This window comes from Atheta coriaria, unplaced genomic scaffold (genome assembly GCF_025399875.1).
Source record: "Atheta coriaria isolate IRGN ID8LTWV9N9 unplaced genomic scaffold, Caltech_Dcor_3.1 hic_scaffold_6_pilon, whole genome shotgun sequence".
Taxonomy (NCBI): Eukaryota; Metazoa; Arthropoda; class Insecta; order Coleoptera; family Staphylinidae; genus Dalotia; species Dalotia coriaria.
In genome coordinates, this window is record NW_027045448.1 from 7,720,314 (window position 1) to 7,745,693 (window position 25,380).

The window sequence follows — 25,380 nt, forward strand, 5'->3', positions numbered from 1 at the left end:
CACTCGCGCGTTCACCTGTTCGTGTAGGTACGAATTTACGAGCCGAATGGCACTCCATTAAAAACGCGCCGCGCCGTTTTAATAACGCCACGTTTTATATTTATTTATATTTATCCTTTTTATGCGAGCAGTGTGTAGAAGAAAAGACATATTTCTCGGCGCTTTTGGGGCGCTTTTTTTCTGCTTGCGCTGTGCGGTAATAAGCCAGTAATTGTGAATGCAATGGCGACCGAGACCAGAATGCAGGGATAAAAAAAGCAACAACAACAACTGTGAGCGCTTTTTATTGCGCCAACTGTGCCCGTATATCTTCTCGGCGAGTCCTGCGATTGAAGCTTAATGTACGGCTCAAGAACATTTTAAATTTCGTTTAAGTTTTTGCAATAGTTTCAGTGCAATAAAGTTTGCATTATTTGTTTTTTGACGAGAGGAAGCTAGCTAATCAAGCATTTAAAAGCTACAAATTACAATTGCAACTAAATTCCACCGAAACCATGTAAGACTAAAATGTTGTTACCTATTTCAATATAAAATAGTCTCAAATGACTTATGTGCCGTTTAAAAAATAATAAATTTAGCAGTACAAGTGCGATCGTATTACGAGACAACGATGAGAATATGCGGTTCACCAGCTCCCCAAATGGTATAAACGTATAAAACGTCGTTGAGGTACATAAAATTTAACTATTCCGACGAAAGGTTGTGGCGGCCGTCGGTGCGTTCGATAGCAATGAAATTTCATTCCCGACACATATTAATAGCCGAATAAAATTCATTACGACTTGTTTATTGTCGATAATTCCGGCGAGATATTTAGATATATGGCGGCAACGCACACATGCCACGCCACTTCACGGAAACAATAGGTGTGCCCAACGCTAACCGACGATTCTTGTTGGAAACGAGCCGAAAATAGTTTCCAAATCATTATACCTAGTTTAAACAAAAAGTGATTAACCCGCGTACCAACTGTTAATTTTATGAGGATATCATGCCAGGTACTAATTATGTCATATTTTTTAGGTTAGTTATTTTGGCGTCACCTAGATTAGGCAACTGAATTAACAATCACTTGATATACATAATTTTTACCATTTAAAAGCACTGAATTGATACTTTTGTAAACATATTAAATTGTTTTGCAAAACATAACATTTGAACATTGCCGCAATGCAAATTTATTTGCCATGCCTGCTCATTCAGTTCGTTCAGTAAGCGTTTCTCAGGAGGCTGGCGAATAGCACAATGGAGACATAGGTTTACCTCGTGCAGCACCGTTGTCATCCTTGCATCACTATATCAAACGCCATCGATACAACCACCGCGGAAAAGAATGATTGCAACTTTTCTCATGCCAACCACCGGAACGCGCGTGCATTCTAAATCGAGTATCATTCAAGTCTACACGATTACAACGTACCTATAGCGATTTTTAGTACAGCGCGTAATTATGCCTCGTTTATTTTTGGCGTTTGATGGACAGGTGATTTCCGCACCGGATTTTTTTACAGTCGCACACGCGCAAAACTCATAGTCATCGCGCAGCCGCGAATTTATTTCCTATCATTTTCTTCGTTTTTTGCCTACGGTTTGCAGGTGCTGTGCGTTTGCGTGCGAGCGCAATCGCGGCTGTTCGATCGCCATCGCTCGTTTTCAAGTCGTTTCGATTTTTTTCTCGCCGCGCTCACATTAATTGGCAATTAGTCGGCGCTTGTTATAATCGCCTCCTTTGGAATGGGCTATTAGGCAGCTTAAAATACCGCGACTATTGCGTCGCGATTGGATTGCTCTTCGAAAATCCGAGCTAAATTAACATCGATATCGACACATTGATATCGCGGGAAGAGAGATAAACAGATTTAAACGCACGCGAAATCAGCGCATAATATACGCGCCGTTTAGTTTATTGTAAAATCTAAATTACGTGAGAAGTTGTTGGAGATAAAGATGAAGATGCGCGAGGCGCGCACACAAAGCCTAATTGAATGAGGCGCATTCTAAGGCGCTCAATCAATCGGCCAATTGTACGTCAATCCAAATAATCGCGCGTTTTTCCACGAAGCTTTATTGCCACGACTGAACGAGCACACACATGTGTGCCTATCATAGATAGATCGATATCGTTGAGTTATGAAGCCGACAAATTCAATGCGCGATCGCTTAAATCGCCTTAAATGCGTTTCCAAGCTAAACGGTTTTAAACTCGCGCCGGCATCGAATATGAAAAATATTAGTTACCGTTCACTTTTGGCCTCGTTCGTACGAGTACGCATAGATTTACATTACACACGAGATGAAAAGTTGGTACGAATTGTTTGCGGCGAGTAATATCGAGCGATAATTTACAGCGCCTTATTACACCCGATTGGTTTACGAGGTGCGCGACGAGTCATTAACTACACTATCTTCATTACTTCGCAATGGCCACCGAGTGACCTAGACGGATACATGTACAAGAGACGAGTTGAAGTTTCGTTTGGGTGTCGAGCGCGAGTTAATCCGCTCCCGCACTCCCGATTTCGTAACAGCGACGCTACACAAGCGCAAAAGATATGATTTCATAATTAATGACCGCGATGATAAAACATGGTATCTGTTCGGGCAGCGTGTATTACGCTTCCAATTTATTATCTTTAATGTCGGACATTTCAGAGCTGCTTCGGCGGGTTTAAGCCGTGTATAAATGCGTGCTGGTTCCTTCTTCGGTCGAATTGAGCGCAAAGACTATGGCGGAATGTTTGCGACGCGGGATACGCTTCATAAAAAACTCATCGCGAGCAGAATTTTACAAATATCCGCGTTAATTCCTTCGCTGCCTCGGCTGAGCGTCGCATATTTCATCGCATTGCATAAATGCGCATGAGGAGATATTTTGGAAGCCGCAATTTTTGATGTCGTTTTAAAATTACTTCGATTTTTTTGAAGTTGTTATGCGGATGCCGATTGTTAGTTATATTATCATAGAATGTGGTACGTAGTCTATTAAGCGTCCAACCGATACACCCACAAGCGCGCCTCGGAACAACGAAAACATCACCAACAAACGCACACGCTGTGTGGAAAATTGTGTAAACACTCGCGGCCCTGCCGACCGACGACCAATCGACCCGAACGCTCATTCTTCCTCCTTATGTAAGGTACCAATCCGCGGCGCACACACTCGCACACAACGCGGTCGCGGATCGTGGATGCATTCGCGGCGGCGTCGGCCGCGCGAACGAAGAGAAGGCCTCCGTGATAGCTGAGGCCACCACCGAAGAAACAACCTGTTGGTGACGTCAGGCGCGAGGTAAACCAGAAAAGGGTACCCAAGTCTCTTCTCTGGCAATACCATCAGCGTTGCGCTGGTTGTGTGTGCCGCACGGTGCTCAGTCGAGTACGGACGACCATCGCGGACGGCCGGCAGCAGGAGGGTACCCGGTGTGGAGTCGAGTGTGCGCGCGCTGCGCTTTTCTCTCTCGCGGAAAGAGCGAACGACCCAAGAGAGCCAAGAAGTTGTGCGTGCGCGGCGCTTAATTAAGCAATTGTTTTCTATGTGCCGGCCAGCGTCCAAAGAAGAATTTCATCCGTAACCAGAGTAAATTAAGTGATCACATCGAGAAGGACGTTTAGACAGAACCAATCGCTAAAATCATGGATTATCCACCATCATAACACAAACAACAATCAAATCAACATTTTTATATTATGGAAGAGGTGAGAAATGTACTATTGTTATTATAACCTGTAAATACTAAATGGTAACTAAAAATGTTTTGTATTTACTGTGAGTTGAAAAAAAAAACGCTCGGTGCCTTTTGAAGTGGCAAACAACTATATTATACTCACACGCATACAACGGCAAAGGGCGTTAATAATGTCTCAATCCGGTGTCCGCCACTAAATATACTTGTAACACTCCGCCGCGCTCTTTCGTTTGAAAACGCAACATGACCGCAGAGAAAAAGGAAAGGAAATAAGAGAACAATCTGCCTGCAGTCAATCTACCTGTGCGGCTGGTGTGCCGCGGCACACGATTGCCTCCTCAAGTGGTATGCCACCTATACAATAATAGGGTATACGCTATGTTTCCACTTTTCTATCCCTCGTCTTCTTGATTGGAGGGTCACCAACTTAATTGTACTCCTATAGTGATATATTGTCGGCCGAGTCAAGACATATCTCTATTCCCGGTGCCCCAAAGAATGAATTATGTTTGAGATTATAATCGGCTTTTGTATATTTTCATCTATAATTTTTATATTGATGATCTAAAGATTGTAGTAGTTACTTGTATTTCTTCTTCATTATATACCTGGCAGATGATGAGTAAATTAGCACATTTAATGGTATCTGGTAACCCTTCAAATTGTTCTCTGAGAAACCAACTTGTAACTAGTAGTAGCAAAGAAGAAAAACGTTTGCAAAGAAACATATAAAACCAATCGAAATAGACGACTCTCTCGAGGGGGTTCACCATAGCTGGTGGTGTGTGCAGACGGCACGGTAATTATGCCCTTCGTGACAAAACGTCTTAATACACACGTATATATGAAGGCTGGTTTTTAACAACCCTATAAAACTGTACCACGTCCGTTTCCTCACGCTCGACGCGCTCGTTTCGCGCACGCTAATTTTCGCCAAACAAATACATATAATAATATATTTCAACGGGCACGTTTTTCACCCAGCGCCGATGTGCGCACGCCTTGCACAATGCACATCATCATCATCAGCCAAATACTGCAAGCAAGCAAGGTCTGCTGCGCTCTGGACGATAATTGCAAAAGTACTATACCACACTCGGCAAAAGTCCGAGAGTATGTACTTGCTACTAACTAACTAAAAGCCGTACGAATAAGGAGGGTCCGTCGCAATTCGCCAATGCACCAAACAAACGTTAATTACACAAGGCTTATTCCCTTAATGAGACCCGAGGCCTCGCGATGAAAAGCAACGCGATGCATGTGAGCACAATCAGCGAACAAGAGTTGTAAGTACAACACACACACACACAAACATGCAATAATTCGATGCAAATAAATATATGCGAAACGGCATCAAATTAATAACGACGTGTTGTGTGATGTTTTGCGATCATCAAAACGCATTTCAATTAAAACGCGATTACATTGCGTGATTGCGTGAATCTTCGGTGGAAACGTCCGCCCTGCAAGAGGAGCGCGCGCAATAAATTTCAAAATGCGGAAATAATTAGTTTTGCCCCGTTGTCGAGCGCAGTTAACGTAAATGTCAGGTCGGTCGTTGTTTGCCAACGCGTTGATGAAACCCAAAGAGGCCAACTAATCGGAACGCATTTGCGCATACACAAACCCAAGGTGGATTTTTATTTTAACGCTCGGGTCCCGCGACCAACTCTTGACTCTTGACTTTGAATAATGCGCGCCTCGATGCACGTTGCAGGATCGTAATGACGAAAGCCACAAGGCGAAGAACAATGAGTGCCTTGTGTGTGTGTATGTGTTGTCGGATCGGACAGACTATCACCGTCGATGGCAGGACCTCGAATGAGACGGAATGGAACACCCGGCACGTCGCGAGATGAGCGCAGACACGCAGAAATTACGAGCAGCGAGTTCAAGTTTCGAGAGTAAATCAATGCGCGTACAATTAATGCCCTTAATGCCCTCCGCCGCCCAACAACAACCGAGTCACTGTGTTAGCATGCCTCTGCCATCGGCGTAACCTTAAATAATTGACATAGGTCTCGACACATGCTCGTTGCAATCAAAGAGACGTGTGTGTTTACTTCACAACGTTTCGACGAGAACGTGAGGACCGCATTTTGGATAATGTTGTACGACAAGTAAAGTGTGTTATGAATGCATCACGCATGGCCAAGTAAGGTCAATCGAGAGAAACTTTATGAAATTAAAATTAACATTATAAATTTATTCGCGATTTTCCGCAACATCGGAGCTTTCCTGTTGGTATAAAACCAAAAAAAAAAACTAAATAAAACAACGAAAGAGACGAGACTCAACTTGCAACAACTTGCAATGAGGTTGCATTGCGAACATGGAAATGCAAACCGCACTGAACCGCGGACATAAACAGAATCAATAAAATTCGATTATATCTACATTGGCGTTTCGCCACGACGCTACGTCCTGCCATGTTCGCCATGTCAGTGACACACGGGGCACGTTAATAATAAAGCCCGTCGTTTTATGCGTTTTCGATGAAACGACACATACACACACAACTTCCTTAATAATTTATTGCGGATAATTTAATGTCCCGCGTCTACAACACATGAAATAATATAATATAACATTGATATTATCCGAGGGCACACACACACACACATCAACAACCCACAGGTATATGGCATGATTTTCTATTTATAGTGTCTTTAAAATAGGATTACATTGGATTATGTGAACGTGAACCTAATAAATAGACTTGAACTCGTCCTAACCATAAATTTAACATTCGACCATTTTTATTTTACGCATATGGCGCCATCTGTAGGTAAATCATCATAACACCAGTATTAGTGACATAATTCTAGATTACCGCGTTTATCGCATGCGTATTTTTTGTCGATTTTCTTTTGCTTCTTCTAAGTAACGGACAGTCGGAGAATGTAACATGTCCAAAGTCGGCCTTCTTGCTCTGGTCGAGATACCAGCAGACATATCACACGTGCTCAAGGATGCGTGCGACGTTTTACAAAAGCCTCGTGCATGTTTCGATTATTTATCTATTCCGCTGCTCTTTTCGGTCGGTTCACAATATTCACGTGATCATAATGGACGCGATTACACGACTTTTTTCCCCGTCTTCGTCTACATTTCGCTGCGATGCGCCTGGTCACACATCGCATCACACACATACCTCAAAGGCAGCACCTATCGCTAAAATCTGATTTCGACTTTATGGACGGATACCACCTTGCAGCAGCAGTTGATCGATTCGTTGGACGCGCTATCACAGACCATCACACGCGCTATATTGAACTGGGATTTTTCCTTTCAAAAGTTGTTAGAAATCCAACGCGGCATGTGTTCGAGATGTGGTGAATTTTTTTCAACAAAACCACACATCAATGATGGATCGTGCAAGTCAAAACAAGTGATCTTTTAACATTCACATGATTTTATCGAAATGTTAGAGAGTTTAATCAATACAAAACGAAGCAGTTTGACAGTGTAACACGAACCTAACCTATTTTGTCAGCTTTCAACTTTTACACGATCGTTTGTTTAATCAGGTAGAAAAATAACCAGCTTGTCTTTAAAGTTGAAGTAAAAAAATGAAATAAAAGTGTTGGGCATTAATGCTAGGCAGTAAACAAGTTGCCAAAACCGATTAGGTCGAATGATATGCATCGGGTTGAAGGGATGCAACTGATATGGGGTTTGAGTTTGAATGTAATCGATACATCCAGAATTCTAGACCACAAGGTAAACAAAACGAATGAAAAAGCCGTGTGTCCCCAGGGCTCTGTCTCATCGTGGTCGACGTTGGCGTGTCGGAAAGTTATCGCCTACCACGGGTCTCAAATGGTTTGCGGTTTTCGACTTGTGGGCTTTCAGCTCGACGTCAAACATGCCTCACGACCATGCGCCTCTACTCCTATGCGCATGCATGTACCATGCCAGCCTCAACTTTGAGTCAAAGTCAAAGTTTTGTTTACACATTTATTGTATGCCATAGATATAGATACGGGCGCACACACGTTGAAGAAACGAGGAGGCGCATCGCGGATGAACGTCGGCACAAGACGAAGAGGAGACCTTCTTCATATCATGAGAAAATTTATGATCATCGGACGCTCTCTCGGAACTCCCAACGCAGAGGTCCGCAGAGAAATAATATACGTTAAAAAGCGCACGTACACGTAATATCATTCTCTAACTATAACGTTTATCTCCTCGTCTATGGATCTGCTATGCGATGCACGTCGTAAAAGCGATAAGATGATCTCGCTCCGCACTAAAATAGACTTATATAGGCCACCATGCAGCCAAGAACTTTTCCTCGAAGCAAATAGGTGTCTCCCAAAGTCGACAATCCGCTGAATCATTCGGCGACTGTCTTGTGACAGCTCTCGACGTTTTTATAGCCAACGACAATTAAAGAATGCTGTTGTTTCAACGTTGTTGCCTCCATCAATAACCATGCAATTACACTTGCTCTATTTAGAGACTGGTGTTTAACCTATAAAGACGCCTAGTATATCTTCCATCTTAACGACAGGAAACAAATTAATTGGAATTTATGTAATCTTCGATTAAATTGCTTTCAACTGCGTACTACCACCATAAACGAATCGTATAAGGATCATCACAAAACGTTACGGCGTTCAATTGGAAAGAAATGCGATACGCGGATGCATACACATCAGGCAACACACCCACCCTACCCTTGAATTCTTCTTTGTCGTTGCTGGTATTGCAGGTCCAAGTTCATAAATCGCCATCAGTTCGATAATAATTATTGCCATAGTCGCCGACTTCGTCCTACGCCAACACACGGAGAGCAACAATAACTTCTAACCTAAGCCCAGGTTGGCCCAGCCTGCTTCATTGATACCACACAACTTCACACAGTCCTTCAAGAGAGTTCCACTTCGTTTTGAATAGTTTGCATTCGTCTGGCAGGCACATGTGTAGCACGGCTGGTGGGTCTTAATCGAAAGAAATTGTTGTGATTGTAGCGATGATAAGTACCATTTTAAAATGGTTCGCATTAACTATAATACCAGCGATCGAGTGGTCGACTTTCAAAACGATACCCAGTGTGCGGGTATATGCATTACTCGTTCCCCTCTGGATGCATTCTTCGCTTTTTTTCTCTCGTTTGTGTACAATTGGTTTGCATTATGCAAGTTGTACTTACCAAGTCCGTCTGTTGATCTGGCAGTTGAGGCGATCCGCGCGCACATTGTGCTCATTGCGCTAATGCAAAAAGTGTGCGGATGCAAACCGTCCGCGCCCGACTCGGGGTCCCCATATAATATGCTAATTTTTCACGCCGGGAAAAATCGGTACAATGCACGTTCGTTCATTTCGCCTGCCAGACATCCTTCTACGTCTGCAGGCAGCGCTCACAGCGCGAGGAGCACACGACATTCCATTGACATTGTAAGAACAAAGGAGGAGCTTTCTCAACTGCGCTCCATCAACCCTCCGCCAGTCGTAGTTCATTCCACGTACAGCAATTCATAATCCAATCCTCGCTTAAATTAAAATCGATTCGAATGGCAGAGATTGATCGATTGCTTCCCATACACACCACACGAATAGAACAATAGTCGTCAGACTTCCTTGCGACAGTAGTAAAGCATCTACACTTGTGTGTCTAGCATCAAACAGAAATGGCCGCGCTCTGTACGGTCGTAAATATAAACGTGAAATAAAAACAAAAACAACAACCGCCGACATGTCACCTGAAAAAAATGAACATGCTCTGCAAATCGCATTAATACCGGCTTCAGGATGCGCTCGAAACCGTCAAGCGTCAGCCGAGCGTGCGTTTAAGTACATTTAAAGTAAGTTTTAACTAAGTATAAATGACATTCCACGGCGATTATTTAAACCTACGGGCGCAGAAATAAAATGAAGGGAAAAAAACCGTACACAAAACAACCACGACTCTTTTACAGTCACGTCAAAGTTAAGTTGATACGCTTGCAGACTTGTCATCTTGCGCGTTTTTTTCTGCCGGTGAGTACATTTTGTTCGTTTTTATCGCGCGATGTGGGAATTATATGAAGTTGTTGTGCATCTGCGGGTGACATGCAAAATTCCTGCGGCGGGCCGGCGCGCACAAAACGCAGAACTAAACGTAATGAGCAGTTCCGTAACAGCAATTTCGTTGCGGCAATTGTCGATCCTGCGGTTCGGTTCAAACAACTTAATTTCGCCCGCAAAAAATCGAAGACGACACGACATACCTCAGAAAATTAAAAGGGTTGAGTTAAGCGCAAAGCAGGCATAAATGAATTTACTATATATGGCAACGATGCGCGAAAGGAAATTAGGAAATTAAAGACATTTATGACAAAAGACCTGCTATGGTAAGTAATGAGGCAGTAAATTGTTTTCACATTATATCCATTAAAAAATGTACATATAAGTTGCACTTTAATACGAAACAAGCATCTTCATAGCATTGTGGCGCGCCGCGTGTAAATTTGGTACAAAAATAATTAAGCAATGACTTGCAGAAGATGCATTTAACAACGGACAAATTAATTTCGACACGTCGGACGTGCCTTCCACCTCTAACCCGTTGATATGCGCGTGCGTGTGAGGCTGAAAAGCGTTTTCGAAACGATCATGACGATTATATTTTTATGGCACTTCTTCGCCGCCGAGAGATGACTTTATTGTGATGATGGCAGTCGGCCGGGGTCGAGAGGCCGCGCATCGATAATTGGTCGAATTAAACGTTTTTTTGTCTCAACGCTCCGCATCGCATAATGACTTTTTATGCCAAGAACACGTTCATTATATAAATCCCATTAATTTGACGTGGCGCACTGCCGCCGCCGCTGCCGGGGCTCGAAAACGCTTAAACGCTTCATTGTCCCACGAGCAACAAACAGCGTGACCAATGGTACATCTCCCTTTTGCCTTCATCTGCTTCTTCTGCATGGCATCGTGAAATGTTTGAGATGACTTTTTAACTGTCGCGCGGCGGAGGACGCCGGTCCGCTATAACGGGCGCGGATCGCGTCGCGCGAGCAAAAAGTAATGCGATTCGAACTATGCCGTAATTGAACGCGTTTTATGTTAATAACGACGACGCACTCGCCGCGACTCACGAGACGACGACGTCTTAAACTTCACAAAGTAATGTTAAGTGCGCTCATTACGCACGCATTAAGATCGTTTTATATAGCAAATGGATCGATACAATAAAATGCCTCCGCCACGGCGGCCTCGCTGCCATTATTGCTTCTTCTTCTTCATCGGGCGACGGACATCATCCAAGTCGTCGTCGCATAATACCTCGTAAACAAAAAGCCGATGATGATTGATGTCGACGGCAACCACTCACACGCACATATAGGCACCTATGATCGAGAGTGGACTCGAGTTGAAAATTCATTTCTTTTTTCGCGTTCTTCGGTCGCTTGAGCAATTTAATGAGACGTGATCTTGGTAATCGCGACAATGCGCCCATTGTGTGGTACCATGTGGTTTGTGCGTCGTCACTTTCCATCAGTGCATTGTTCTAACTCGAAAACAGTTCGAATAGAAAAGAAAACAAAAATGAAACGGGCACATTCACTTTCAACACGACTATATCAAACTTACACAAGCGTTTTATTATGTGAATTATTCAAGAATATGTTAACTAAGTTGAATAACTTCGGCTCGATTGGTAGTGAAGATGCTGCGCTGTAACTTTATTAGTGTGAGTCTTTGCTATGAGTTTTAAACTTATATCATTAGTTCTCTCCGAGTATCTCTACGTATGATTATTCCAGTTGTCAACAATCTTGTGCACAAGCAATAATCAAAAATACTTAACGTTCCTGCTGCTGGCGCAGACCGTAGAAGGCAAGCGTGTTTGAATGTGTTGTGTTGGCTCATCGTGCGACTAGTTTATTAGGCGATGACGATGTTAATATGATATGCACGACGTTCAATTTTACTTTTCTCCCTTTGCTCGCCGCCTTGAAAAATCTCCATGTCAGTTGGCGGTCTGTACGCGCGCGCCGCATGCGTTTCTTCATCGTGGGATTATTGACGCTTTTTCTTGTTTCGCCTGCGCCGCGCCGCGGCCCGTCAAATCAAACCCGCTTTTCATTAATGCCAAAGTGCTGATAGCCCACGAACAATTTTCATACATAAACACAAAACAACGCGGAATTGCACGCGAGCAATCCGCAGAAGAGGTAGTGCATAGCGTTTTGATGACGCTTTAAATGAAGATTGAAGCGAAGCAGACGAAGAAATCGAATCTCGGCGCGCATTTACGACTTTGATTCGTTAGCAGTTAGCGCTCAGAATTCACGAGCACGACCGCATGCACACACGCACACACACACACACATGCATTCATTCTTGTAGTTGGAGGCCTCACGGGTTACCACCCGGTCCGCATAAAGCAAAAGATGAAGACGTCTCGGTGGCAGCTCAAGGACGACCGGACGGACGGACCTAGCTAGGACCACGAGTAGTAGTACCTACCACCACCATCATGAGACCACGAGACTAAGATCAAAACCAGCGCGCGCGCTCGAGGGCCTTCGAGTACACGACGTGTCCGAGCAAACTCATGTGCTTCAACACACACGCGCAATGCCATTGTGCTCCATGCATTCACAGTGCAATAATAGGTTTATAATACATCTGCGCATCTCGACTTCTTGTGAGAGTCGAAAAAAAAATTCCGCGCGACTCATTACCTCTACCTGCAACACATACCCAGCGACGTTTTACGCGTTTGCCACTTCGTCTCGGTCTCCGCCGCCGCCACACAGACAAAAACCTATTGATTAACCGCGGGCCGTGTCCGTCGTGCTCGGTTATAACTGACCATTGGCGCGCGCGTCTCTTCGGGACTCTTCCGCGTCCAGGCGAGTAAAAAGTCCACAAAGCGTCTAGTGCTCGGCGTTCTTCTCCGCTATGCGCTTTATTATACCGTTTGTTACACTCGCCAATCGTCAAAGCGCAAACGTGCGCTCGACGAAATCCTTATCAAGATGCCGGGGCCCGCCTGCCAACCGTTCACGTTTGCCAATCAAGCACAGAGCGCCGTGGAGATCTAGACGCGTGTGTAGAAACTGGAGCTTCGTGCGCCAACCTTCCAACACGAACACCACTTGACGTTAATATATTAATAAACGTTGAGGCGCATGATTAATTGCCTCGGACGAGATTATTACAGATATATCCACCATCTAGATAGACATCTCTTCATCGCTATTCTAACTTAACCAGTGACATCTAGTAATGCATAGCATTGACAGTTCACCTAACCTCAATGTACATAATTGATGTATAACAGATGATGCGTGAATCTGTGACAGTATTCGCAGAATTAGGTGAACGTGCTTTTGTTGTACTTATAGTACAGACACGCATTGTTGTCTTTTACCACAACTTCTCACGAAGATCTCGTTGCGGAGTCAACACGCAAAGAGCGAACGTGCGGCGCGCACAGGCAAATTAAGTCATTAGTTGGGCTCCATTGGAAAAACACGATGATCGATCACGCCCGATGTGATTTATAACGTGTAATTATCGATACGTATCTTAGAAACAACAACCGCACAACCGCCAAAAATTAATGATATTGTTTCTTGTTGCGTGCGCGAGCACCGCCATTGTAGACAATCGATTCGGTATCCGCGCGCCGATCGAGATCGTGCCACGAAATTCCGAGCGAGCTTTCGGTACCAATTGGAATATTGAAACGTCGACTTTGGTCTCTTCTTGGTTTTACGACCGGAATGATAAATGTTGACTTTTACAAGTTTTAAACACGCATTGAGAGATAATCAGAGTTTAATTATTTTTTTGTTGTCATGAAAACCAACCGTATACACTGTGCAGATGTTGCTAATGTCATGTTAACTGCTTTTTTTTTACGAAACATTACGTTTGAATTCCATGTTGATGTTGTATTGTTATTATGAGGCATGCAAATAGTGAAGAAAAAACTTTCGAGAATATAAAATGACATTTTCTCGGAAATTAATTATTTCATCGTGTTGTTTTCCTGCGTTTTTCCTCTGCCTTATAGAAAAAGGCGGATAATAACTGTAATGACACGGCGGAGCTGTAAAACGAATGCGTGCTGCGTACGTTTTCCGATGATTTTTATTCATTTCATACTCGGATGACTTCTTCGGCGTCAGTCGCCGTCCTGTCTCTCCCTTCTCGCACACTCGTCAGTGTGTCAATTATTTTTTTATACGCTCATGCCCACAGCCTACGCACCGCATCGTACAGGTGCATTTTTTGTGTTTCCACTGTTTCCATTGTTGGCTCTGCGCACACCAAACACACAAAGGCCCCGGCTCACCAGTATACACAGCCGTGGCGGCGGATTCCTTTATGTAATGTCATTTTTTACCTTCTCCCAAAAAAAGCATCGAGTGCTTTCATTCATAGTCGTTTTTATTGCTGCCGACTGCCGCCTTACTACTACCATCATCAACCGGCTGAACTCTTTGAGCACTCGAGCTGTTTGTATTGTCGTTAGTGGTATTTTAAATTTGGTAAACAGCCAACTTCACCTCAACTTGTTCCGACTCATCGTAGTGTAAGCTCTGCTTGGATGCCTTCACAGTCGTCTCTAATTTTCATTGCATTATCATCTCTTCTCGGAATTAATTTCCTCGTGTTTACATTAATTTTACATGGCGTTTCGTGTTATTAAACGTATCGTAATTAAGTTGATACGCCATATGAGTATCGCCGGAATTATTTCAGGAAGTCAACGGAGCGTATAACAACTGTATCCAACTAAGAATAGTTACATTATGCGGATGTTAGCTTTTCCAAAGCGTCGTAACATGAATTTGAGGAAAATGTCGCGTATAGATGATTACCCGAGTATTTATGACCGTATAAATGTCATTCTAGACTTCCTTCTTGGTTTTCCATACCCAAACGTGCCCAATTACTTCATTTCAACGTATTAAACAATCACCAGATCGTATTTCCTGCCGCTTGACATTTTATAACCTATTTTAAAAGCTTTGATCAAAATGGCAGTTTGGATAATGTGTTGCCTACATTGCAAAACTTTATTCTGCACACATATCTAAATCAAACGATCAATAATGACCTTTTAATTATGGTCATGTGGATATAATGAAATACATTAAAGCCCACTGTTTATGCACTGTCGCTGGCTGGTCGCAGCAACGGCAGCTGTTTGGCTGTCTCGTCCCGAGCCGAGCGTTTAAATATAATTTCAACACCATTGGCAAATCCGCGACGTTTATCAGCGCGTTTTAATCGACACCACACTTAACATTATTTATCTCTCGCACCGGCCCCGCGCTCGTAGCCTGGCTGCGTTTATGCATATTCACACACTAGAATCCTGCGACTGAAACGCATCGGGTGCTGCTACTGACACTCGAGTACGCGTACACTTTGCCAGCATTCATTAAATTCCATCGATAAGCTCCACAGTACGTACGCGAGAGCATCGATACCTACTCCACGCTTCTCTTTCAACACTTTGCGCAAACATCCTGGGTAGTTCTCTAGGAATGCGTATCGTGTACCTAAAGGCCCTGGGTACCTTGTTACCGTCTGGTTGCATACATTTACGCGCGCGCGCGCACACTCCATGAGTACTTGTTTATGCGAAGACAATATTCGAAACATGCATTTATCGGCCACGCTTATCCGCGCACACTTGCGCTCGTCTCAACGAAATAATTGTTATTATTCCGTGCTGGTAACGCTCCGCGGATAGTTAAGTTTAATGCGCATTTAATCCTCACCTTGCGACGAGCGCTTGTAAAATATATCAGCTTGCTGCCAGTGAGGTATGAAAGAAACTAACTTTATGTAATCGATACAGTTGCAACGCGTTACGACGTAAACTGTAAAAGGTCCTGTTGTGTGTTGTGTTGTGTGGATGGTGACTGGGGTTCCGTAAAAGTGTAGCAATAAACCGAGAGTGAACTCGGATTGCTATATCAGCGCGTTCATAAATCCGGTGCTCCTTGCGTTTGCTTTTTATCAAGATCGCTGCGTTCGGCAAGCGTTGTTTATTGTCCTGCGAGTGCTTACTTCTTGCTACGCGGCGGTGAAATATGAATCAGATTGCCGGCGTCGACAAACACTTTCACATTGTTCTCGCGTAAATTACACTTCCATTTGGAACGCAATTGAAGTGGAATTGGAATCGAAGGATATCATTACTGGAATGCGATACAATTTAATTCTTAGATTAAATGAATTAATGTAGCATTATTCAAATGGCGATTGCACATTGATTGAACATTGTTCGCCAAACGAGGCATAAAATTAGAGCTGCGAATTGTATAGACGATATTGAAGATTGTGATTTTATGATTTTGCAGATGGTGACGGCGTTAGCCCCCAACGAAGCCAATAGTAATATGAGTGGAGACGGCGGCGACTGGTGGAGCGGTACACTGGAGGAGGACGCCGTCGGTGGGTTGCGGCTGGACGAGGCGGGTTTGTGGTCGGGCAGTTTTGTGCCGCCACCGCCACGGCCCCTCTTCCTCGACGAATCGGCGACGCCCGACGGCCTTACAACCTGCGACCTCTGCGCATGGGCTTGGCAGGAGGGCAAGACGTTCACCCTGGATGCAGCACTAGGTGAGTGTTACCAAAAGCAGAACATGCACGCATTTTGCATAAATTATCAAGCATGGTGGAACGCACTCGTAGGAGTGCGCGCGCGCAGTGTGGTGATGTGACGCCGAGCCGCGTGTACAATTACTCCCGACATGGCACACAATTTAACTCTCCTGCAGTCTCGTTGCACGCTCGGGTCCGCGACAGGCGCAAAAGTACAACGGCAGTAAACATTGCACATGCTACGCATTTTCCAAGCACGGATTGCCATTGGCGTTGGTGAAGAGAAGAAAAAAAAACACACCCATACACGCAGGCGAAAGCATTTGGTAATTATCGCAACCCGTGCAATGTGCACATAAAATTGCCATAAAATCCGCACATTGAGTGACCAAATGGTCACAATTACCTACCATTTTGTCTAGTTAAACATTTTTAAACCAATCTAATTAAGCACAATAAAAACGCTTGCGTGGTGCTTCCCCAGGAGAATGGTTTTTGTTGTTTTCTAATTTGTTAATTTGCTCAAAACTTTGAGAAATACGTTTGGTGTTAATGAAGGCTCGTTATTTATACGTATTCACATTCGAAAATGACATACGAAATTACCGCCGGCCGCCGGAATGCCTCAAACGAGCCAAACATTTACTCTCTTGTGTGCACGAAACTGTAATCACGACGTTTTTCCACTTCTCAGAGTTTACAACTCCGAAAGCGTTTTTATGTCGCGGCAAAATTAATTATTGCCCCGTTGCGCGTAGAAAGTTGAAATTTATGGCGTCGACATTTAAAATCGCGATATTGTAATCAAGCAATTTATTTAAAGAAAAAGTTTACTTATTTTGAAGTTTTCAGAAAACGTGCATCGTGCAGAGTAATAATTTACGTATATCTAAAGAGTTTATCTTAATTTATCTATGATTAAGTATAAACTTTTAATTTTCATATTACTTTGTTACATGTAAATGATGTATGCAAATAAGTGCGAGTAAAAGATGGCTGCTCATCGATTTTCGTCGAGGAAATTAAATTAAATTACGCCCCCAGGCCGGACCTCCTCATTAATCGAGAAACCAAAAGCGACTCGGATATCACATAATTTCGTTTTAAATTTATGGCTCGTTTTATCATATTCAGTAGCTTTCAAAAGCCGGGGCAACAATATTTTATCAATAAATTAACCAGTCCGAATGGGATTGGGATCTCAATCTAGAGTAAGTGGTTGCCAAGATGGTAACATAACACCCGGTGCAATTTCGGTCTCCAGCTCGTGGGCCAAGCTTAATAAATGTGAGCGAGACTAAAGGCGAAGAGTCGAGAGAGCCTGGTCTCAGGCCCAGTTCGTGGATAATCAAAAGGTAAAAATTACACACGTACACACGTCCCTTCGACACGCAGCATTAAGATCCTCCGAGCGAGATACGGACGATAAAACGAGGGCGCAATTAGGCACACTCGCACAGGTCTTCATCTTCATCGCATCTTGGCGCGCTGGCGGCTTGTGATACCCGCAACTTCACGTCATCCACGTCGTCGCGGAACGCGATCAATGTTGCGCGGCACCTAATTATAATAAAATTGAACTTGTACCACACGTCGAGGAAGTACGAGTGGTTTATTTCGCTTCAAGGCTGAAATATGAAATCGTCCGCGTCGCATGTCGAGAAAAATCGGTGAAATCCCTCATCGTAAAACGAGTAAAACCTCGGACGTTTATGCCATTCGATGAGTAGCGAAACAGTGGCACTTATGACCCGAACGCGGCACTTAATAGAGACATTAATGCTTCGTCGAATATAACCGTCTTTTGGTATGTTGGAGCGTGGTTATTGGCAGCAGGATGACGTGACGTGGACCTTCATAAATATTATAAATCGAGTCGTCAACCTTTAATTATCCTCGCCGTAATTAACACCCCGGTCGTAAAGCGTGGAATTTATGATCCCAAAGTAAACATTGCTTCATCCGTTGTAATTTTTTTTTTAGTTGCAAGACAATCTCATGATTTTATTTAATAAATAATTCAACTATGAAAGTATGTAGTTATAAATTTGATCAAATATTAATTGATTGTAATGTATGTTCCAGAAGCACCAGGTGAATTGGGTTGGGTCCTGACACTGATCATCGTCTCGTTAATTTCGGCGCTCATCGGCGCCATAGTGATGATCATCGCGTTGCACTGCAAGAGGTGAGTTCGACCGATTTCATTATTACCACGCAACACACAACAAAACAACACACAACAAGACGCGCACCATCAGGAGGCATCCAGTCGAAATCACTTTATTACCACGTCCCACCCATGCGTGCATCTATCGTAATATATTTGTGATTAAAATTTTTTGATAGTTTGATTATCAGTGCGCGCGCGCGCGCGCAGCCCACGGTTTTCCATTTTTATTGGAAATAACGCAATAGACACCTGCGGCGCGAGCGTAGTTAAATAAAATATTCCAACAGTTTTACGACACGGGCGCAATATTTTCCCGTTAGGCCCCGGCGAGAATGCATTCGCGCCGCATCCTTTGTCCACTCGCGTATCCTTCTGCCTGTATGTGTGCTTCATTCTTCATCGCTCGCCGCGAGGAGGAAGCGCGGCGGAAAGCGCGCATTGTGCATGTGCGTGGACTGCGGAATCGAAGAACGTTGAAAAAATCGTAAAGAAACGATGGATGCAAACGCCAAACCAACACACCAACACACAAACACTGATCATTGCGATGATTTATCGCAGTCGCTGTCGTTGCAATACAAGCAATAATTTCTAATACGCATCTCTTGTTTGTTTCAGCAGAATGAAGAATGCTGGATTGAATGCGAACGGTACGTATGCTAGTAGTATAACATAGCCTGCTTGCATTATTCAACGTTATTCAACATTATTCATCGTTTTCGCGCGCGCGAATGTGAATAAACCGTGCATTGCAACGAGGAAATGCGAGACGGTACAAGACAATGTAACAAATAAGCGGTAGGTATTCAACGCCGAGTTTAGCGCATTGTAATGTCAGCCATTTCGAAAACATAACCTTTTCTACACGCTGCCGTGTGTGTATGCATTACGTGCAATACTGCCAACGCGTCACTGATTGTATCCTATTGAGAATAGATGGCGGGCGTGTCGAAAGTCGAAGCCATTTAAATGCGCGCGCATGCTTTATCAGTGTTAGTATCAAATTACGCAGATTGGCGTCTACCGTATTTACAAATTAGCAATTTTCACACGCACGGCAGCCACGCTATCGACGCGTCCGATTTCATCAACGCGTTATCAGCGTATACGCGTGGAAACTTCAGCTTTTATTATGGTCCGGCGTCGAATTCATCTTCTTCTCGTGCAACAGTAAATCAAAATGTTATGATTGATTGCGCACGAACAACCGTAACTGCGGCGCATCATGCGGCTGACTTTTCTCGTGCTTTAGTTCGGATGCCGGCGTGGCAGATCGTTATAATGTGCAGCTCGACTCGTCCGAAATCTGTGTACTGGGCCGACACCACGTAACGTAATAATCAACTTTTCACGCGCCACTCACTGATAATTACACGATGTGCGCAAGCACGGTGTAAGTTTTTAAATATAATCGACCGCGAGCAAGACCAACAGCATGCGCACGGACACACGGTAATTTGTATTATACTGGCTGTTATTCGTAACCGTCGTAACTTGCGTTGTTGTAATTTCATATTAATCTTTTTGCGGTCAAAAGATTACGACGTTTATGTTATGTTAAGCGTTAAATTTACACAGCGCTTTTCCAGAGCAGCCATTCTTCAAAGTGTGAGCAAACAACTGTGAATAGAAAAATGGTTGAAGAGGAAATGTGTGAATGAAATCTATACATAGGTGTATATGTACTGTAACAACTAGAGTTGATGTGCATGAAACTTTAGCGCATGCAGCTCATTCACAGTTCGAGGAAAATGAGTTTAAAGTCGTTTAATATTAGGCATTCGTTTCAGGCATAAGTTCAGCTTGTATTGCCAGCATTTTAATGCGATAATTTTATTGTATCTCCGTAATTGTTTCACACAAATTACGTTTTATTACATAATCTAGTGTTTTAATATTCTGTACGTTTATTGCTTAATACTATGATTACTCACCGATTAAATCACAGTTGTTGATATAATTCTAAATCTTGAAGAAAATTCACTTAAATTTTGTAACACTTGTTAAATTTTTTAATAAACTGTCATTTTAACATGTTGACAGCTATGGTAAAACCATAGCTAACTGTTGAAGTTGTTGAAGTGAAAACTTTTTTAGAATCGTTGTGATTTCAAAATTAAAGAAACGACACTAAATAGAGACAAACGCATTCGTTTTTCATAGTTTAGAATATAAAATAATTAAATATCGTCGGGCAAAAGGGCGAAAATGTGACTAAAAGTGCTAAATATTGAAATATTTCAAATTTTGTTTACTAATTTGTTTGCGTTGATTGTTTATAGAATCAAGAATAACTCCAAGCCATAGATCCCGGACGATATCACCACGTGCAGCGACGCGTCCGCCGATAAGCACCCCTGATGATAAGTCTATATCAGCCATAACTCCCGCCTCCTTCCCGGTGCTACAACAAATCGCTACTAATAATGGCGTGTGGTCGTGGCTTTCGCGCCGCCCAGTTAATGTGCAGTCACAGCTGAATTCGCCGACAGCGCCTGCAGAGAATCATTACACGCATATGGATGAGACTTACAATGCAGTTGGGGAGGCGTTATATGCTGAATTAGATCGTGATTCCAACGGGGGTGGAGATAGCCCTGCCTACCAGAACTCCGCCTACACGGATCCTGATGCGCCAGTGTCAAGTGCGCCGAGTAGCGCTTATTATTCTGACTTATCTGTGACCACGATGCCCGAAAGGGCGTATGAAGTGGTGGGACTGGCGACATTAACGCCCTGGGAGGTGACGTGTGATGTGACTCGGAGGCAGCCGCCGCCGATGCGGCTCGCCTCCATCAGTGAGGCGGTCAGTGTTCCTTCGGACTATGTTTAGTTTTAAGTGTTTAAATACGTAATGAACAATGTACATTCCATTTGTAAATAGTTAATGTGAAAATGTCATACTTGAAACAAACGGTCGGGCAATTTGTGATGATTTGCTTGCCAGTTAGTTGTATTAGCGGCATGAAATGTCAATTTAATTTATGTATTTAATACAAACTAAGTTTATTAATGTGAATTTCAGAGTATCATTGTACAAATAGCGATTCTGAACGTATAAATTATGGTTTGTAAATTATATGTTGTGTTTGTTTTATTTCTACATAAATATCCCACATTTTGATGCGCACTGGTGCTGAGGAAGGAAATGTGTATATTGGGTTGCCTACCGTAAAACTCCAATATAGCATTTTCAAGTTTTATTTATTGAGTTAAATCAGATTATAAAATTAATTTTATCAGTCAGAATATGAACTGCTTGAAGATGAATACCTCCTTTTCCTCTCTTTACTTCTTTTCTTGTTATCTTTCTTATCTTTCCTTTTGCACTCCTTGGTCTTATCATTTTTACTCTTCTTTTTAGATCTTCTGTCATCTTCACTATCTGAATCAGATTCCGAATCATATGAGTCACTTGAATCATCACTTGAAGAATGTTTCCTTTTCTTCTTCTTTGTCTTTAATTTTGATTTCTTCTTCTTAGACTTCTTTTTCTTTGCTTTCTTCTGTTTATCTTTTAATTCCTTCTCGCGCAGTTCAGTCAAAGGGGTCAAATAATCGTTTTCAGACTCACTGCTTGTACTACTTACATCCAAAACAATATCTTTGTTTGGATCAACTTTAATAAAATTTCTGCACTGATATGTCAAATGGCCAGAGTAGCCACATTTCTTACAAGCTGGACGTGCACTCTCTTTTGATGGAGGTAATAATCGAGATCCGTATGAATTATCCATTATAATCAAAAGATTGCTTTATTTACGGCCAATATGGGCCAGTTCAACAACAACAAACTTTGCAACATAAATAAAGTGAGGTTACTGCTGGCTTGGCATCAGAAGTCGAAGTTTCCCGAAAGTCAGTTTTGGCTTGCTTATTAGTCAGTTTAAAAAGAAATAAGTGTAAGAAGTATTAAATATATCAAGTATAAACTTTATTTTGTGCTAAATGGTAAATATTTGTATCTCTATCAAGTTCGGATCAACATTATTTATGTTTAAATGTTTCGTCGTTTCGTGTTAGTTCGTGAGTTATCTGACAGATTGCAACTCAGGCACGAGTCGGACTTGACAACCAAAAATAACATTTTCTAAAGTGAATATAAACCTAGCCTGTTTAAGAATAACATAAGAAAAACTTTGAAACGAGCTATTAACGTGAGTATAACAATTGTAATAATAATTTATACTTTATTCACATTCGCGTTATTGCTGTACATCAAAAATAAAAGCATATTTCGCATTGCTAACCTCACAAATGTGATGTAACTTGGTTTTCAGAACATCACTTTGATGGGCTATATCGGCCGAATTATCAGTCGCTACTCTCTCGTAACGATCCTTCCTATTTTTGTAGTGGGTTCCATCTACGCGGACTTCACCGCAACTCAAAGGTACAAGAAGAAACAGCAGCAACAGCTCATCATACAAAATGCTGAAATACATAGTGCCTAAAGGCATCCAATGGGCTGCCCTCCCTGCAGCAGGTTTCTGGTTTGGATGGTTCTTGGACAAGAAAGAAACTGAAAGGATGGTGCTATTCAGGGACAAGAGTGCCCTGTATGGCCGCCCTATGGGTCCAGATGATAAACCATCTTGGTAATGATTAAATGTTTAGAAATTGTAAAGAAAATTATTAAAATAAATAGGATTGATATAGGCAACCAAATATACGTCTTTTGCTTTGTTAGTAATATTGCAAGCGTAATTATGGTATTTTAATTTTTCCTCTCTTTATTGTGAATTCAAAACAAAAAGTTTGAGATAACTGTTATTGTGTATTTCTTCAGACACCAACTTATAAAGAAGAAGCACCAAGATCCCTAGTTTGTAGATAAGCAGATAACTTTAATGATAAGATATATACAAGGTAAATATTTACATGAAGTAGTTGTAATCTTTTCTACAAGAAGGTATGTTTAATTTCATCTACTTCCTCTTGATTCATAAGCCGTAATAAATCAAACGCTTGTTTCTTAGAATCACCGGTCCATTGTGGAGGTTCATAGTTCTGTGCAGTCTGAGTGTTTTCACTCCAGTTAATAGGACGACAGTCCTGAAGATCATGCCGGAAATCATCCCACCCCTTATCCAAATCTTCGTAAGTATGAGCCGACACAGAGTCTGACGATGATGCAATTGAATTCGGTTTCTTTGTTCTTTTATTGGTAAACATCGAACTTAATGCAAACTTCTTTTTGGCTTTTGGTGCGGACGGGACACATTTATCCGATGCCTCCGATGTTTTATCAGAATCCAACTCTAGCTTCTTCATATTCATTGTTACCTCTGGCAAATCCGGTAGCCGTTTGTTTCTGATACTCGGTTGTAACGGCTTAGCGAAGTCTCTTTTGATGTTATGGATTTCTTTCAGTGGACTGTGGGATTTGAAGCGTACGCGGCGCTCAGACATGGTGCGAGTGAATTTAGTCGGTTTGGGGATTTCCTTGACGTCCATTTTGCGACTGGTTGGCATTATGGTGGATTCACCACAATCGGCTGAGAATGATGTGTCGTTCTTTTCATAGGAAGATGGTTTCATTGCTGTGGATAATCAGATTACAGAAATTAATATATGTAAGTACGAATTAACATATTTCACAAACCTTTTACGCTAGGTTTTAAATCCCTAGCTCGTTTTAGGTATAATTCCGCACGCGAAGTTTTTTCTTTAACAATGCGTTCCATAAGCGCAATTTTTTTCTCCTTTTTTTCTAAATTCCGTTCACGTTCTTGTAATTTTTGTTCGGTTATTTTAAGCTGACTCTCGCGCTTTCTTAAGTTTTCTAATTTTACTTGATACAAACGTTCATAACTCTCATTCGTATCATTTTGTTCAATGATGTGTTTATTCTGATCGCCTTTTGGATTCTCGACAAATATAGGATAATTTCTGTCCTGCCTTTGCTTAAGTAATACCGTAGGATGGCACAGTATAGCGTCAATTGTTGGTGTAACATCTGGCTCTGGATTAGTTAAGAATTTAAGCAGATTATGCAAATCATTAGAGTAATATTCCGGGAAGTCGGCATTCGGCTGGTAGCAAGGACTTAAGTGAGTAATTTGATGCAGTAAAATACCCAAGTCATAAAGATTGCAATTATTGGCGATACTTTCGGTTAGCGAAAAGTTCAAGACTTTTACATCGGCTTTGACATCCACAAAAGTGTCGTAAATATTCGCTGGTTCCATTTGCTTCTGATGACACTTGTAAAAACCCGCAAGTTTATACAAAATCATCCATAAAAAGTCTTCGTGCACGTACTGATGAGTTCTCAAACATTTTTGAATTATATTTGCAATCGAACCGTATTTGCAGTATTCCGTGACCAAATAAACCGTACGTGTTTCTTCGTGAAGAATATAATCGTAGAATTCCAGTAAACAAGTGTGTAGTTGTAGTCGTCGTTTATTAATTTTCTCCAGGACACCATCGGATTGTTCCGCATAAGTTTCATAATTAATCGCTTTCCATACGAACACTTCACTGGTCAGTTTGTTTTTAACTTTGTAACAGGTAGAGTTTAAATTTGTGCCGAGGATGCTCAGCACTTCGTAGTCTTCAAAACAAGACATAATTCCACAATTAAAAGTAGATTTATTTCGCTGATCATGCACAATGATGCACTTGTTAGACGCGTTTGTCAACACAACTTTTGTAAGATGAGCTCGATTCGAAACGGTCTTTGCGGTACAAAGAAAAGCGCTCAACTAAACGTAACGCAGAAGGGCTGGCTAGCATAGTAAGAAAAGAAGATGCGGCAAACCGCCAGGTCAGTTGAACACAGCATGAGATCTTAGGAAGGTCAGGTAATTTTTGAAAGAAGAATCGGGGACCAACCGCCCACATTCTTGTCCGACAAGTTTAAATATCTTCTTACGAGCATGCACGAGCTTGAACGAACTTGTTCAGTCATGTAGCGCAGAAAATTTAAAATAAAGCATTAGA

The 25,380-nt window shown here is 42.3% G+C and overlaps 5 protein-coding genes across 12 annotated transcripts in view; 2 read left to right on the forward strand and 3 right to left on the reverse strand.

Moving 5' to 3' along the window:
* LOC135793978 (L-lactate dehydrogenase B chain-like) overlaps window positions 1-20,504 on the reverse strand; it is a 38,898-nt gene extending 18,394 nt beyond the window's left edge. For both annotated transcript variants that reach the window (XM_065305098.1, XM_065305097.1), the window contains exon 1: window positions 20,367-20,504. The gene's annotated coding sequence lies outside the window, so the exon portion shown is untranslated. The remainder of the gene's footprint in view (window positions 1-20,366) is intronic.
* Window positions 3,353-21,511, forward strand: LOC135793979 (uncharacterized). Of its 6 annotated transcripts, none has more exons than XM_065305099.1 (5): window positions 3,353-3,696; window positions 16,016-16,277; window positions 18,345-18,447; window positions 19,051-19,082; window positions 20,715-21,511. In XM_065305099.1, the coding sequence occupies exons 1-5, from the start codon at window positions 3,688-3,690 to the stop codon at window positions 21,263-21,265; spliced, it is 957 nt and encodes a 318-aa protein (XP_065161171.1). In that variant the 5' UTR covers window positions 3,353-3,687; the 3' UTR covers window positions 21,266-21,511. The 6 variants fall into 6 exon arrangements, with proteins under 6 accessions (XP_065161171.1, XP_065161172.1, XP_065161173.1 ...); XM_065305100.1 differs by having other exon boundaries at window positions 19,054-19,082; XM_065305101.1 differs by having other exon boundaries at window positions 18,348-18,447.
* Window positions 21,512-21,617: 106 nt separating this feature from the next.
* On the reverse strand, window positions 21,618-22,383 carry LOC135793355 (protein SREK1IP1-like). The gene has a single exon (XM_065304286.1). It carries the CDS (start codon window positions 22,167-22,169, stop codon window positions 21,672-21,674), a length of 498 nt encoding a protein of 165 aa, XP_065160358.1. The 5' UTR covers window positions 22,170-22,383; the 3' UTR covers window positions 21,618-21,671.
* A 62-nt stretch (window positions 22,384-22,445) lies between these two features.
* On the forward strand, window positions 22,446-23,100 carry ND-MNLL (NADH dehydrogenase (ubiquinone) MNLL subunit). 2 transcript variants are annotated; one of them, XM_065304288.1, is made up of 2 exons: window positions 22,446-22,589; window positions 22,789-23,100. In XM_065304288.1, the coding sequence occupies exon 2, from the start codon at window positions 22,864-22,866 to the stop codon at window positions 23,032-23,034; it is 171 nt and encodes a 56-aa protein (XP_065160360.1). In that variant the 5' UTR covers window positions 22,446-22,589; window positions 22,789-22,863; the 3' UTR covers window positions 23,035-23,100. The 2 variants fall into 2 exon arrangements, with proteins under 2 accessions (XP_065160360.1, XP_065160359.1); XM_065304287.1 differs by having other exon boundaries at window positions 22,447-22,589; window positions 22,713-23,100.
* Window positions 23,101-23,184: 84 nt separating this feature from the next.
* On the reverse strand, window positions 23,185-25,350 carry LOC135793354 (serine/threonine-protein kinase Nek2-like). Its single transcript, XM_065304285.1, has 2 exons — window positions 24,038-25,350; window positions 23,185-23,975 (listed from the first exon to the last, which is right to left on the reverse strand). The coding sequence occupies exons 1-2, from the start codon at window positions 25,005-25,007 to the stop codon at window positions 23,335-23,337; spliced, it is 1,611 nt and encodes a 536-aa protein (XP_065160357.1). The 5' UTR covers window positions 25,008-25,350; the 3' UTR covers window positions 23,185-23,334.
* Between the last annotated feature and the right edge of the window lie 30 nt (window positions 25,351-25,380).

Coding starts and splice junctions, on each gene's coding strand:
- LOC135793979 (XM_065305099.1), top strand. Junction 18,448..19,050: donor ATCGCGTTGCACTGCAAGAG/GTGAGTTCGACC, acceptor TGTTTGTTTCAG/CAGAATGAAGAATGCTGGAT. Junction 19,083..20,714: donor TGCTGGATTGAATGCGAACG/GTACGTATGCTA, acceptor GATTGTTTATAG/AATCAAGAATAACTCCAAGC.
- LOC135793355 (XM_065304286.1), bottom strand. CDS start 22,169: ATGGATAATTCATACGGATCTCGATTATTACCTCCATCAAAAGAGAGT.
- ND-MNLL (XM_065304288.1), top strand. CDS start 22,864: ATGCTGAAATACATAGTGCCTAAAGGCATCCAATGGGCTGCCCTCCCT.
- LOC135793354 (XM_065304285.1), bottom strand. CDS start 25,007: ATGTCTTGTTTTGAAGACTACGAAGTGCTGAGCATCCTCGGCACAAAT. Junction 23,976..24,037: donor TTTAAAACCTAGCGTAAAAG/GTTTGTGAAATA, acceptor GATTATCCACAG/CAATGAAACCATCTTCCTAT.